We start from the raw sequence: 13,225 nt of genomic DNA, 5'->3' as shown, positions 1-13,225 counted from the left end.
TGCCGTCATCCACTTACGATTTCAACTGATAGCTGTGGCCACGCGGACTTGTTTTGGTTGGACGCCAGCGCCGTTCTTGATCTTTTGCGTCGTTCCTCGATCACCGACCTCCGAAAGTAGTCCGAATTAATCTATGTGCAGCCAAATAAGTCCGAATTAACGAGTTTGATTGCATTAAATAATGCATGCGCCAACTGGGAGCACGCACATTGTTTAGAAGCGTGCTCGCTGTCGCCCTTGATGGCGAGATTTTCCCGCGGAAGCCGCATTAAAACCGGTATTTCGTCTCGCGCGGCTGCACTGTAAGTGGTATGCGTATACATGAAGTTCTATGGGAGGGTAAACGGGAGTTGGAAAAGGCCGCATTGTAACCAGTTCTGCACTATAAACGGTTATGTTATAAGTGGTCTATACTGTACTACATTTACCGATTCTGCCTGCACTACCAAATATTTGGCTTATCGAGTGGGTGTTGTGCCATTGTATACAGAATAAGGAAGAGAAAATCGAAGCTGCACTACCAAATATTTGGCTTATCGAGCGGGTGTTGTGCCGTTGTATACAGAATAAGGAAGAGAAAATCGAAGCTGTGGCAGTTTTTTCAGATGTGCATTGGACCTCCTTTATACCAGCCTAGATAGGACTATAAATGGTGAAAATTAAGTGAAAGTTTAAGGAAGAGGACGCAATCACAATGCACGAGTGTCATTTGGGGCTGTCAAGCAAGGTCGTACAAAATACTAGGTTCAATTGTGAAAATCGACCATACTCAGATCGACCTTGAACCTTATGATCACAAAGAGAGTGAGTGAGAGAGAGAGAGAGAGCAAAGGAAGGAAGAAACAAAAGAGTAACAATTCTCAGCGTGACACTTCAGATAACGGAGCTTACTGCCTCCTCAGCTAAACCTTCAAAACAGCTGCGCCAATGACCTGTTGTACCTCGCCGCTTAGCCAAGCTGGGGCCACTTCTTACAGCAATCACTGTGCGAATGCGGCAGCTACTTGCTCAGTGTATTCACAGCAGCAGTATCTGGCTGACCTCTACAAGAGCAAGCACAAATGCGTAAAAAAATTATAAATGAAACAGAGCTTGGCCATTATGCACTTATCATGCCAAAGGCCAGGTACCCCCCCCCCCCCCCCCCATTCTCCTCACTCAGATTGTGAAATGCCGCTTGGCAACAAACTCTAGTGGGCTATTCCACCCGCTTATCTCAGAGGAGTACGACTGGCATGAGGAATAGGTCTCACTCTGATAAAAGCGGAGGTGCGCTGCACTGAGCCGGAGAATGCTAGTCTTGTCCAGCCGTTTGGAAGCCATGGAGACCATGGGCACAATGTTGGCCAGTTCATTGATGTAGCTGTTCAGCTTGTCCCGCCGCTGCTTCTCGGCAAAGTTGCGCTGCATTCGGCTGCTCGAACTCTCCATGGCGCAGGCGAGAGGAGAGGTGGCGAGACCCTTGGAAGGGATGCTCTTCATGGGCATCGTCATCATTGCCATTGGAAGACCACTACATCACCACCCTGGAAACAGGCAAAGGAGAGAGCAACGGTCAACAAGCTCACAGGAAACTTGGTTGGTGCTTTCATTCGGCAAGGGCAAACCGTCAGCTAGAATGTGCTTCATTTGAGCATTCCATGCTGATGCTTGCTAAATGATGAACAATAAAACAAGCAGATGGTCAGATATCATTGTTGTCATCATCACCTGTATCTAGGTCCACCGTAGAATGAAGGCCTCTCCCACGGATCTCTAATAGGCCCTGTCCTGCGTCAGCTGAACCCACTCTATACCATCAAATTTTTTTCCCCCATTCTGTTATTCTATTAGTAGACCACCAGTTATCTTTTCTATGCATTACATGACATGCCCAACTCAATCTAATAGAATGCCATCCAAACTCATTTGATTCCTTTTTACTGCCTTGTTTGTTCATTCCATCACTCACTGCACAATCCCTAGTTTCTCTTGAAAGTACTTTTTCCCAAGTATCTTCCATAAGCTTTGGCCCCAGAGTTCAGTGCTGCCAAAATAATGTAACCATATATTTTACAAATATGTCAGGAAACATTCTGTTCATGGCTTTGGACAGCCATCTATGCCTTGGCAAATCTGGATTATGAGAAGGCCTGATATGCACTAGTGGGTTTTATACTGATATACAACATATCATTCAATTTATAAATGGCACCTGTAACTGCCCTAGATATTGGTACACTACTAGCAGTACATGTGCGTACTGCTAGGCATACTTTAGTCATCAGATTTACCATTGCCTTGTTTTGTTTATTAAACAATGCAGTCCTGATTGACCTAGCACATGGGTGGTGTTGACTCACAGTAAAAGTGACATGCACGTATGGAAAACAAATACGGATTAAGTGCTCTTGCAAAATAAAATAGTAACACTTGAAAAGGAAGCAGGGAAATGTCAATGTAGCACTTGAAAAGGTGGTGCGTGTGGGCAGGTAAAAACCAGTGCATGCAACATTGAATTAGAATAGTAACTTAGGGCTTAGGAACACTTGGGTCTTTGGAATGATGAAAGAGAAAACAGGGATAGCCAACATCCTATTTGAGTTGGGCGAGCCCCAACTTATTTATGTATTGACACTTGTACTAAACAGCCTTAAAGGGCAACTCCGGCATTTTTTTAACAATATTAGGATATTGTCATTTTCAAATGGCATTGACAGTCCTGTCACCGGTAGGGTGGTTCAAATTGCTTATAAGTTCATCATTCATTTTACATAACTAATAAACGAGGTACTGCAACCGAAATGGGTAGCCGTTTCTTGCGACGTCATGATGAGCCGCTGACGTCAGATCCTACACTACCGTAATGTAAACACGCAGTAGACGTAGTGCTAATGCCAAAAAAGCGAAGCTGACGATGTGTTCTGACGACACACGGAGCTTTTCCAGCTGTTTCGAACTAGACAGCGGCGATTTCAGGGATGATTTCTATGACGGTATGAGCGCTGAAGGATCGCCGTTTGCTTTTCACCTGCAGCGACGCGAAGCGGCTGACGTACTCTAAACTCAACGCATTGTGCTTTGGCAAGACGAAGAGAAGCACCGGTTATCACGCTTGTCAAAACGATGATTGTCGGCCGTCATCTCGTAGAAAAAGGAGCCAGCTTCGTCGCTTCTGGGCGAGGTGGCAGTGTAGTCTCAGACGTTACAAACACAGGGTTGCCAGTAAAATGTCACATTTATGGGCATGAGTTGGAAACACGCAACCAATCTTTGAAATTCATTTTGAGAAAAACTAAATGACTTGCAGTCATATCGCTTGGCCCAGATAATCAAAGTGAAAAAGAGAACACCCATATTAAAATTTTTTTTTTTTTCAGATCATCGGACACTCAAAAATTGCCGGAGTTGCCCTTTAAAAGCCTGGGCTACATAGAGCGAGCTTCACGAGGCAGAAATAGACGTGGCGGCACGACTCCAAGTGTTCGCCGGCTTGGGCTAAATGGCACGAAAAGCAGGTGGACACCGCAGTTGTTGGCTACGTTGTTGCCAGTGTTGTCAGACATAATCAATGTGTTTTTGTAAAACAAAGATATAATTAATATTTTCATTCTATTATTTGATATTACTTGCCAAGCGATTTGAAAGAAGTTTCGCAACCGGCTGCTGGAAGTGAGAGGAAATTGGTCCTTCTGGCAGTTACCTTTGCCGGGTGTCAAATTGTTTGACGCTCGGCGTCGTGCGTTTGCCGCCAGACAAAGTTCGCCACTTTGACGCCAGTTCTTTGCTCTATGTAGACCGGCCTTTACTCCGTTCCTATATTTCCTGAATAATAACAAAACCACTGTTCCCTTAGCTTTATTTTACCCCTCTCTCTTGCAGATATGTGTTAGTGTTTGCATGCGCAAAATTTTTCTTTATTGGTATTTCTATTACCCTGTATTAAAAAAAAAAAAAACTCCTATATTCTCCATAAGCGAAATGGAATAGCTCTACCTTCCTACCCTTTGCTGCCTTTTTAATATCCACAATGCCCTTGCCACAATGCACGAAGGGCAAATTATGCTATTAAAAAGGTATAGTACTTGTAAAAACAGCAAAGTATTACAAAGACGCAGTGTATTAGCACAGTTTTACATGTATACAGAGTTGCCCCATTTGCTCTAAGCAATTGGAGAGGGTGCAGGACAAGAGTGCAGCGGTAACCTATGGTCGCTTGTCTGTGGACATGGAACTCCGGCTTTTAGCCACCTTCCTTATTTCAACATCTTATATTCTTCCAAGATTAATCAACTGCCTGGAAAAATGTTTCTCTTTCCTTGCACACAGTCTGAAGACTTTAGGCTCCAAGTGAACAAGGAATGCACCAAGGGCATGGCCTTCGAATCAGCATAGCTTACACGTGCGATGGTTTCGCATTTGCCCAAGTACGGAAGAGGAAAGCAGTAAAACAAGTCCAATGTGGCACTCAATGGTGTATTTTATTTCATTTTGCTGTTGTAAATAAGATGTTTATATTTTCACTTCCCCAGCTCAATCTAACGCAGATGAGAATGTGGGACTCTTTTCAGAAGCACTCTTATTTGCGAGCGCTTTGCCTTCGTAGCTTCTCCATTGCCACAGAAAGTTGTCCACGGGCATTGTTGGGCAAGCTTCCTCGCGGGAAAGCTAGCACTACCATTATGAAAAGGGTCTATTGTGAGGGGCAGGTAGTCTCGCAGACATTGAATTTCCTTGTTTACTGTTCTTGCTTGTGTTCATGTTTTTTTTTTTTCTTTTTTGATAACTGGCACTAAGCTGGTGGGTAGTTTGTATCTAACGTTGTTAAAGGGACATGAAATAGAAACATGGTTTAGTCTGGTATTTCTTTTTTTCATGACTCCATTCCCATTTATTCGATAAAAAAGCATTTGTTGTCTCCTGAGGAAATGAGGGACAATGTCTCCTTTCTTGAATTTGGCACTCAAGTTACAGAGCTGATATGTTAGTAAGAATAAAAGTAGAATGTACACATCGCTTGAAATACTTCGAGCTTTATCACTAAGAAAGAATGCTAGTTTATGTTCCCATAAGCTATGGACTTAGGAATATGACCAAAGCTGATCAGGTAACTCCAATGCGTGCTGCATACAATGACAAGCCAACCCTGACCTGCATTGTCATACTAACTTTCAGAGACAAAGCCACCATAGAAGCTAGATAAATATTAGTACACTGAGAAAAACAACCAGTGCATTAAAACTCCGAACAAAAACAAAGACTGAATGACTAAGTGCTAGTTTAAAGCAGGGCTCATTGTTTATTCCGATGCCAATGGCCTCATTACTGTTCAGTGCATATGACCTGGCAAAGACAGTCACTAGTATCTGCTTGAATTTCTGCTCATGCTATGAAAAATTCAAAGAGGTTTGAGTTGTGCATGCTTTAGCATTACAATTACTCAGATCATGACATTATGTACACAAAGCAAATTATGGCTAACAATAGGACAAAGTGGCCTACTTATGACTTTCTGACCTGATTTAGTACCATACAACCATTTCTGAATGCCGGTACACATGTGAGCTTTAAATGGACATTGAAAACTGTTATTTTTCATCTTGATGTTGCTGTGAAGACAACACAACATGAACTGGCCACTGCAAGTTCAACAACTGAGTCTGCATGTATACATGAGCATAAGGTTACACAGACTATGAAAGAAGCTCATGTTCAGACTTTGGAGCAGGTAAAGAACAAGATGCAAGCACTACTCAGGAGCTACATATGCCACTGTACCTAACAAGTGAAAACTTGTACACAATAGGGAAAAGAAAGAGGAACAAAGTATGCTGAAGGGATCGTGGCTAGCTTAAATTAACCAATTTTGAAAACACTGTTTTAAGAAATTGCAGCACAACACTGCAAATATAATTTTGAGCCACAATGAGTTCTGTGAAAGGTGATTGTGCGAAAGTTCTCACCACAGGTGTTTTTGTGTGGCATGCAGCAGAAATGAAAGCAGCAAAGGTGAACAGAAAAAAAAAAAAGGGGGGGGGGGGGGCACAGTGAGAAGCATTAGATAATTTAACCACAAAAACTATCTACACACGATTCCTTGAGAAAGTTGAAAACGCTTTCAGATGGCAAACATAACAGCAGCAACCTTGACCAATCCTATAACGAAGCCTGAGCAATGTATATGTGCAAGACAGAGCTGACAAAGCCTTTGTCAGCTAGGCATTCTTTTTTTAATTGCAATTGATTAACCGGCAAGTGTAGCTGCCATCAGTCCTCTCCAAAGCAAGCAAATGGAGACTGTGCCACCTCCAAACATGTTGCAAGAGAACTTTCGAATCCCCCCCCCCCCCCCCCCCCCATAAACACACACAAGGACTCTTTTTTATCTGCGCTCCTTTACACCCCCCTCCCCTGTTGCCTTTCTTGTCCATCCAAAGCCAGAAAAAACTGGATTCCGTCCCTTGGCGGCGATTAAGTGTGCTGCTTCCAAGCCACTGGCACATCTACAACGACCTCACATTATCTCCTGCTCCAGCTGCTGCCGCAAATGCTCCACTTTCTTACAAAAATGAGCTCATAGCCTTCTTCTGTCGCGTATGGATGTGACATAAAAGTGGCATCTCGCTTCTACAGAAGCACTTAAAACAGCTGCGCAACTAACTAATTCAACACTCATAGACAGCAGGGTAAGACTCCAGCTTTATAAATTTAAATTCAATATCTTGGTTACTTTTGTCTCGCCCAGACAGTGACAGGTCAAAGGCTGAGCATACCATTTTTGAGCTGCTTCGTGAACTGAAACGAAAGCAATACAATCTGCCTGCAATCAGCACTTGAGCTGCTACTCAGAATGCAACTGGCTGGATGTTAACACTAACTCAGCGAAGGGGTCTCGCAACACAGACAAATATAGATTACTGCAAAGACTCTGTCCAACAAAAAGCTGTAAACAACTACCAATTGCTTTTATATCTTCATACATCATTGAATATGTGGAAATACAAGCAGGTATTGCCAAAAAAAAAAAAAAAACTTGCCGCTATTTTTGCAAAAAAGTAACTATGAAGGACAGCATATGAAAGGAGTGTTCTGCAAACCTATATACAGTCGAAAAAAAAAATAAAAGATAAAAAATACCACGACGCATACGGGCACCAATAAAAACTCATTGCCTTCTGGTCATGCACTCCGGCTTTCGACACTCGTATTTGCATATGCACACACTTCCGTGCTTGCATTCACGCCTGTTTTCTCATTTGGTCGTAAACGCTAGCAATATCTCCGACTAGGTAGAAGGTGTCGCTTTTCTAGTCGCCATGGCGTAAGCACAAGAGGTAACAACGCTTGCAGCACTGTGTGCTTAGGCAGAGATGTCGCTAGCATTTTCAATGGTAGCAATAAAATAGGCACAACTGCAAGGATGGAAGGTTGTGCATTTGCAAATGTCGGTCGTCACGACAGGAGAGCTTTGTTAGAAATTGCAGCAATGCATATTGGCAAGTGCGCACGTTCCTGAAATATTTCTTGGCCTGGTGTACACCTGTGCTTGCTCTTGATACACATCTATGAAGTTAGCATGCAAACTCTACGTGTGCTCTCCACATTTAACCAAATATACATGGCAGAGATAGACACACATCAGTTGTGTACACTGACAACGCCAGGACAGACGGTTTCAGATAATCCCCCCCCCCCCCAGAAAAGACTGCAGCATTTTCCAGTGAATAACTGGTGTGACTAAGCCAATGGTCACCAGCAAGTTAAACAAAAATGACTCTTCGTCAATAGAACTTGATGATTAGTTTATTTTCTGAAGTTGCATACCACCCTGACAACAACATGCTGCTAGGCGAGGAGAAGCTGACATGATTCCACTTGTCACAAGGCTGGCACAAGATTTTTGCTTTGCCGCTTGTGTCAGGAGCACTATAATATAAGTGGAGCGACCAGAGGAAAACATTACGGGCTTTCAAGTCGTAAGACAGGCTGAAGATGTCTTGTCAAAATGACGCTCAGACATTACTGTGTAAACCTTGCAAACAGAGGGCCAGAAGTATGCTAGTTTCAATGCGTTTGTAATGCAATCCCTTCAGTCATCGGAGCACCAGCTTAGCACTGATGACGAAGGCTTTATTAGCGTACACAGTTGGGGTGATTTCATTCACTGCACATAGAGCATATAGAGAATTGACACTGAAGCAGCAACAAATTCATTGGCATCTCTCGCAGCCCCGCCACTCAGGTCATTGTGTGCTATGAATGTAGCGCCATTCTAGCAGCCCCCCCCCCCCCCCCCCCATTTCCTGTAACACTAGCCAATAAAGGGTCGAAGGAGCTGATTGGCCTGATTTGGAACTATCCTTGTGGCACTAGCCAATGGTAGTGATGCCAAGTGTTGAGGGTGCTAGAGAGGGAAATGTGCAGAGAGAGAAAGAAAGGATGCATAGGAAGTGTGCAGGATAGAAGAATGGTAGCAGGGACCTTACCAAGGAGTGGTACTGCAATGAACAAGAGCACTTTTAACCACTAGCCCCCCCCCCCCCCCCCCCCTCCTGTTGCATTTCAAAACCTTACACTGGACTAGAGCAAATATCAGGTAAGTGAGGGAATAATAAAAAAAGAGTAAGTAAATAATAAAAGCGCCTTCAGCCTCAACTCAATGCGGCTTTAAAGACAGCTGCCTGCTTGGATCTGGTGGTGCATGCTGTGTAGAGCAATTCTTCCCCAATAGCAACCTTTGCGGAGTTTTTTTCACTGTGGCAGTTTGCTAGCCTCCCTTTTTGTGACGTCCCAGACATGGTAGTCTAGCAGGCTTAAATCTTGGGTACTACGAATCTGTTATGTGTTAGCTGTAGAAGTTTGTAGCTAGCTTTGGGTCATGCAGGCTACATGAGGCGATGCAGAGACACCACATAGGACTGGTACCTGATGTCCTCGTGTACAGAATAACCACTATTGAATGTCACATGGAGTTGCTTAGCATTGCTTCGCATTCGCCATCATCAACTTTCCGCTCTGAACCTACTGGATAAATTCAACTGTCTGGATGACATCTGGCTGCTAGGAGTGCTTCTTGCTTTTACGAGACAGATTACTTGTCAACATCTGCTCTTTTTCTGGCCTTGAAAACAAGGAAGCCCGCTACATTCAGGAAGGTGGTGATCCCAAACTTGCAGTGGCCAGCAGCTAAGGGAACTATGATTGTGCTTTTATTTCTTGTGTCATAATGGAAGCTGCTACCTTGGCAAAAATGCACTCAATAGGAAATAGATGGGCTGGTGAACAATACAGTTCGAAGCCTAGGTAGATATGACAGGAGTGGGGAATTCCTTTGCCGATTCCAGTTACGACAGAAAGCTGAGAAAGAAAGCTGAATACATGGTGCAACAAGGACATAGATGTGTGTAGATAAACTGTAAGATACATTGCCATGGCACACACACACACAAAAAAAAAGATCGAAGCACTGCCATTACGCAACAACTTACATGTGATGATGTGTCCTCGTTTTCTTATAATTGCCAATCACAGAACAATCTCAGTCTCCTGACGACACTGACCGGCAACAACATCTGCACAAAATAGAGAAACATTAAAGCAGGCTGTCAAAGCATTTCAAGGTCAACAAAATGGCACTTGCACAGCTAAAGATCAATATTTAAGTGCCTCTAACTCGCACCGTTGAACAGTGTAGCAATCTGACGGAGACACAGAAAGGTACAAAGAAGACACACACATTGCTGCAGAAGAAGTTTAGTTTGCCGGCAGATAGATGTTATAATGACGATCGCAAGGAAACAAGAAAATCATGCATAGATACTGCTTCTCATGTCACTATCTCGAATTTGCGGTGCTTTCTAAAAAAGGCAGCTTTCTTCTGGTTAAGGCTACAGAAGCACAGTTAACACAATTTTTACCCACACATACTATTTCGGCAACCTTGAAGAATTCTCTGGTAAGCGGCAATTTTTCCCCAGAGATAATCCTACATTTATCAAAGGTGGGTTCGCAGCTACAGTCATGTCAGGGCATACCAAGGTGGCCTTGAATTGCATAGTTGACATTATAAAAGTGCTCTCTAAGGCAACTGTTCATGCATCAGCCAGTTTGGCGGACGTAAACTTCACCACAAGATATGGGTATCTCACAGACGCACTGTGCACATTGCGTGAAGCGCTGTCTGTGCTTTGTTTTGCATTCATCCCTCTCGTGGAAGGCTGCACAAGGATAAGAGTTTTCTAGGTGCAGAAGAAACAACATGCACTTGTGCACGCTGGCCTACCTTCTTAACATTGTGCGAGATTTCATGAAGATAGGAACAGCCTTTTTGTTTCTTTTTCACCATATCTTCTGTCTGTGTAGCCTTCTCCAAAAAAGAGCTGACATTCTTTAAAAACCATTGCCAATGCGTGATAGTGACATGAGAAGCAGTACCTATGGATGATTTTCTTGTGTCCTGCTGGCAAAATAAATGTTTTGTTGAAAGTACAGTGCTGTGTGTCTTCTTTGTGCCTCTCCCCATCTTTGTCAGATTTCTGTGCTGCTCCCCTGTAAAATGAACGACCATCAAGCCCAACTGGAAATGCTGGTTCTTTTACCAACGAAGCCCGGTAGTCAGTACGGGAGAATCTGTAAGGGAGTTGGGTGGAGGATTATAACTTTAGCACACCAAAATTGGCCACCATGAACTAGAATTTTAATGTTCTGATGATGAACCAAATTTAGAATGACTGCTCACTCAACAAATTCAAATCGAAGGCGTAGGCCTCTCTGCTACACAAAAGAAGTTTTGTGATGCTGCATTTTTCCTCCATCCATCTCAAGTTTACTAATAAAAAATATCACCACCTGTTCTCTATTTTTAAAGCCTTTCATCTCATCTGGTAGCGACCTAGGTGCACGATACCAAAAGACACTGTTTGGTACTTCTGAATTAAAATGCGAAAAATTTCCTAAAGTTTTTTAGAATTACTTCCAAGGCTTGTCAGTTAAGACAAATGAGGTTTCAATAAACTGTTGCCTTCGCTTTTAATATTTCACAAAATAAATCGCCGTGGCTATTTCCTTCGCTGCCGTGCTGCTAGCATGCATCATATTCAATGATCAATTTCATGACAATATTTCACGAGAACTTTGACCCTGTAGAACTGAACATGCATTTATTTAGAAGTGTCCGAGTTTACCTAAACGATCACTGCGCAGCAGTGTTCTTGGAATGTTCAATGACTTAGAACAATAAAAATACAATTGCTAATAATGAATTATGTCAAATTCTTGAAGACGACCCAGATTAAAATGTTTCAATAGTTTATTTTCCCTACAATTGTATTTTTTCTCCCCCTCTCTCTCTCTCTCAAAAAAAAAAAAAAAAAAACGGAAACAAAGCGACGCCGTTCTCTGACGTCATTGCACGCGTGAATTTTTGCCCGTTTGAAAGAACGCTCGCGCGCTTAGTCTGTGACGTCACGACATTCGATGCGCTACAGCTGAGTCTCCAGGAATGAAAAAAAATTGTAAGAATAAAAACAAAATAATACTTACTAATTATTATCAAGAGCCCGAAGACTGAGTTGTTGTACCCATTTAGCGAGTAAATACGCAATGGTTTGAGAAGGGTACAAGGCTCCTCGCAGTGAGAGAGCTGGCAAATGCGGAGTTCGCGCGTTTCGGACGTCAATGCCACCGTGCATCAAGGCGCGTAGAGATGAGCCGCGCTTGTAGGCTTTTTTCCCGGCGCCACACATCGGTTTACAGGGAGGCATTAAAATCGTAAGCCCAGCCAACGAGCTCCGGACTTTCTTTCGCCCAAGGCGGGCTGCGTGGGAGCGACAGTACATAAGACAACGTGCGACGTATATTTAGCCATGCCGTGGCCAGCACACCAATCAGACAGCTATTCACCGAGTTTCAATAGCGGGCCTGATTGCTGCTCCCGGCGTTCAGTGCGAGCGCGCCGGACGAAGCGCGCTAAATGGCTCGGTGCGCATTGATCGCCGCACTGGCAGACCACCGCAGTTTCCGGGCAACAGGACGGGGTAAACAGCGCTGCGAACACATCTGTTATCAAAGCAGATGGCAAGACCGCGCTCGATCAAAGAGCGCGCTTGGGGCTGGCTGCTCCGAGCCCGTGGTCTCGCCACTGGCCCATAACGCGCGAGGTAGATCACTTGACTACAGGACCGACAGGAAAGAACGCGCTGCGGGAAATAGAGATGGCTCCCACTTCCTCTCCAGTCGCTCGATAGCGAGCTTCAGGAAAACAAGGCCTAGTGCAGAGCTGACTCAACCAAAGCAAAAGCAATAAAGCACACACACACACACACACACACACAAAAAAAAAAAGAAGCAGACAAGGAGCAGCGGCTTCAGTCTTTAGCAAGTTGTCACGAAAAGAGAAGAAAACGTGCGAGAGAGAAAGAGCGAGAAATAAAAGTACAGAAAAAAAAAAGAGGGTACCGGCCTGAGGGGGTTTGCTCTAGATAACCGCCACGCCACTGTGGATGTAGCAGCGCCAAGAGAGCAGTGCGATGCACTTTAGCGCGCACAGCTGTTCTTCGTGCCAACGGCTGTCGATTCCGCGGCTTTGCCTGGACACAGAATGCACGGGGGTAGCAGCAAACCTGTACTCACGTCACAGCCGATTCGGCCCAGTAACAACCAGCACGCTACATTCATAACACTCGTGCCCTCCTCGCCTGCCGCCTGAACGTGGAACCAAAACTAAACCCCCCTGCGCCGCAACCTAACTATTCCCCACATCGCTTGTTATAACACAAAATGACGTGGGTGCAACAACAACGTACGAGCACAGGAAGTTCATCGTTCGCAAACCTGTCGCTTTTCCTGAGCGAACGGAATTCTTCTCGATGCCCTTGGTTATTCGACACGAAGCAATTACAGCGATGACTTAGCGGTGGGCTTGCGAAGCACCATACCTGCTGGCTGCCATTAAGAACTGGCCGCCTATCAGCCAGAGTGCGTTGGGAATAGAAACGACGCGGCGCGGATCGAAGTGCATTAAAGCGACAAAGCTGCACGACCTTGAGCTCCGCAGCCGAGCAAGAAATGCCGAGTCTCGACGACGCTCGATCAGCTACTGAGGGACACTGTGGGGTCAAGGTTAGCCTCGGATGGATTGCTTCGAGTACATACCGCAATCACAATGACAAAACACTAAAGAAAAACATCAGCTCATTCTTGTACGACAGGTAAAAAAATAAAAGAGAAAAACTGCGCATCCCAGGCG

At 44.3% G+C, this 13,225-nt stretch overlaps 1 protein-coding gene across 5 annotated transcripts in view; it reads right to left on the bottom strand.

Annotated features, from left to right (window-relative positions):
• Positions 1–13,225, bottom strand: part of LOC119449804 (protein cycle) — a 32,894-nt gene that overhangs the window by 18,832 nt on the left and 837 nt on the right. For 3 of the 5 annotated variants that reach the window (XM_049665449.1, XM_049665448.1, XM_037713074.2), the window contains 2 exons: positions 9,468–9,551; positions 1,254–1,526 (listed from right to left, as the gene is read on the bottom strand). In XM_049665449.1, the coding sequence (XP_049521406.1) occupies positions 1,254–1,503 (250 nt within the window). In that variant the 5' untranslated portion in view covers positions 1,504–1,526; positions 9,468–9,551. Of the gene's footprint in view, positions 1–1,253; positions 1,527–9,467; positions 9,552–11,520; positions 12,372–13,225 lie in introns of those variants that run through there. The other 2 variants (XM_037713076.2, XM_049665450.1) reach the window with 2 other exon arrangements.

The sequence above is a fragment of the Dermacentor silvarum genome, chromosome 4 (genome assembly GCF_013339745.2).
Source record: "Dermacentor silvarum isolate Dsil-2018 chromosome 4, BIME_Dsil_1.4, whole genome shotgun sequence".
Taxonomy (NCBI): domain Eukaryota; kingdom Metazoa; phylum Arthropoda; class Arachnida; order Ixodida; family Ixodidae; genus Dermacentor; species Dermacentor silvarum.
The sequence above is the reverse complement of the archived record's forward strand: the minus strand, read 5'-3'. Positions and strand labels throughout refer to the sequence as shown.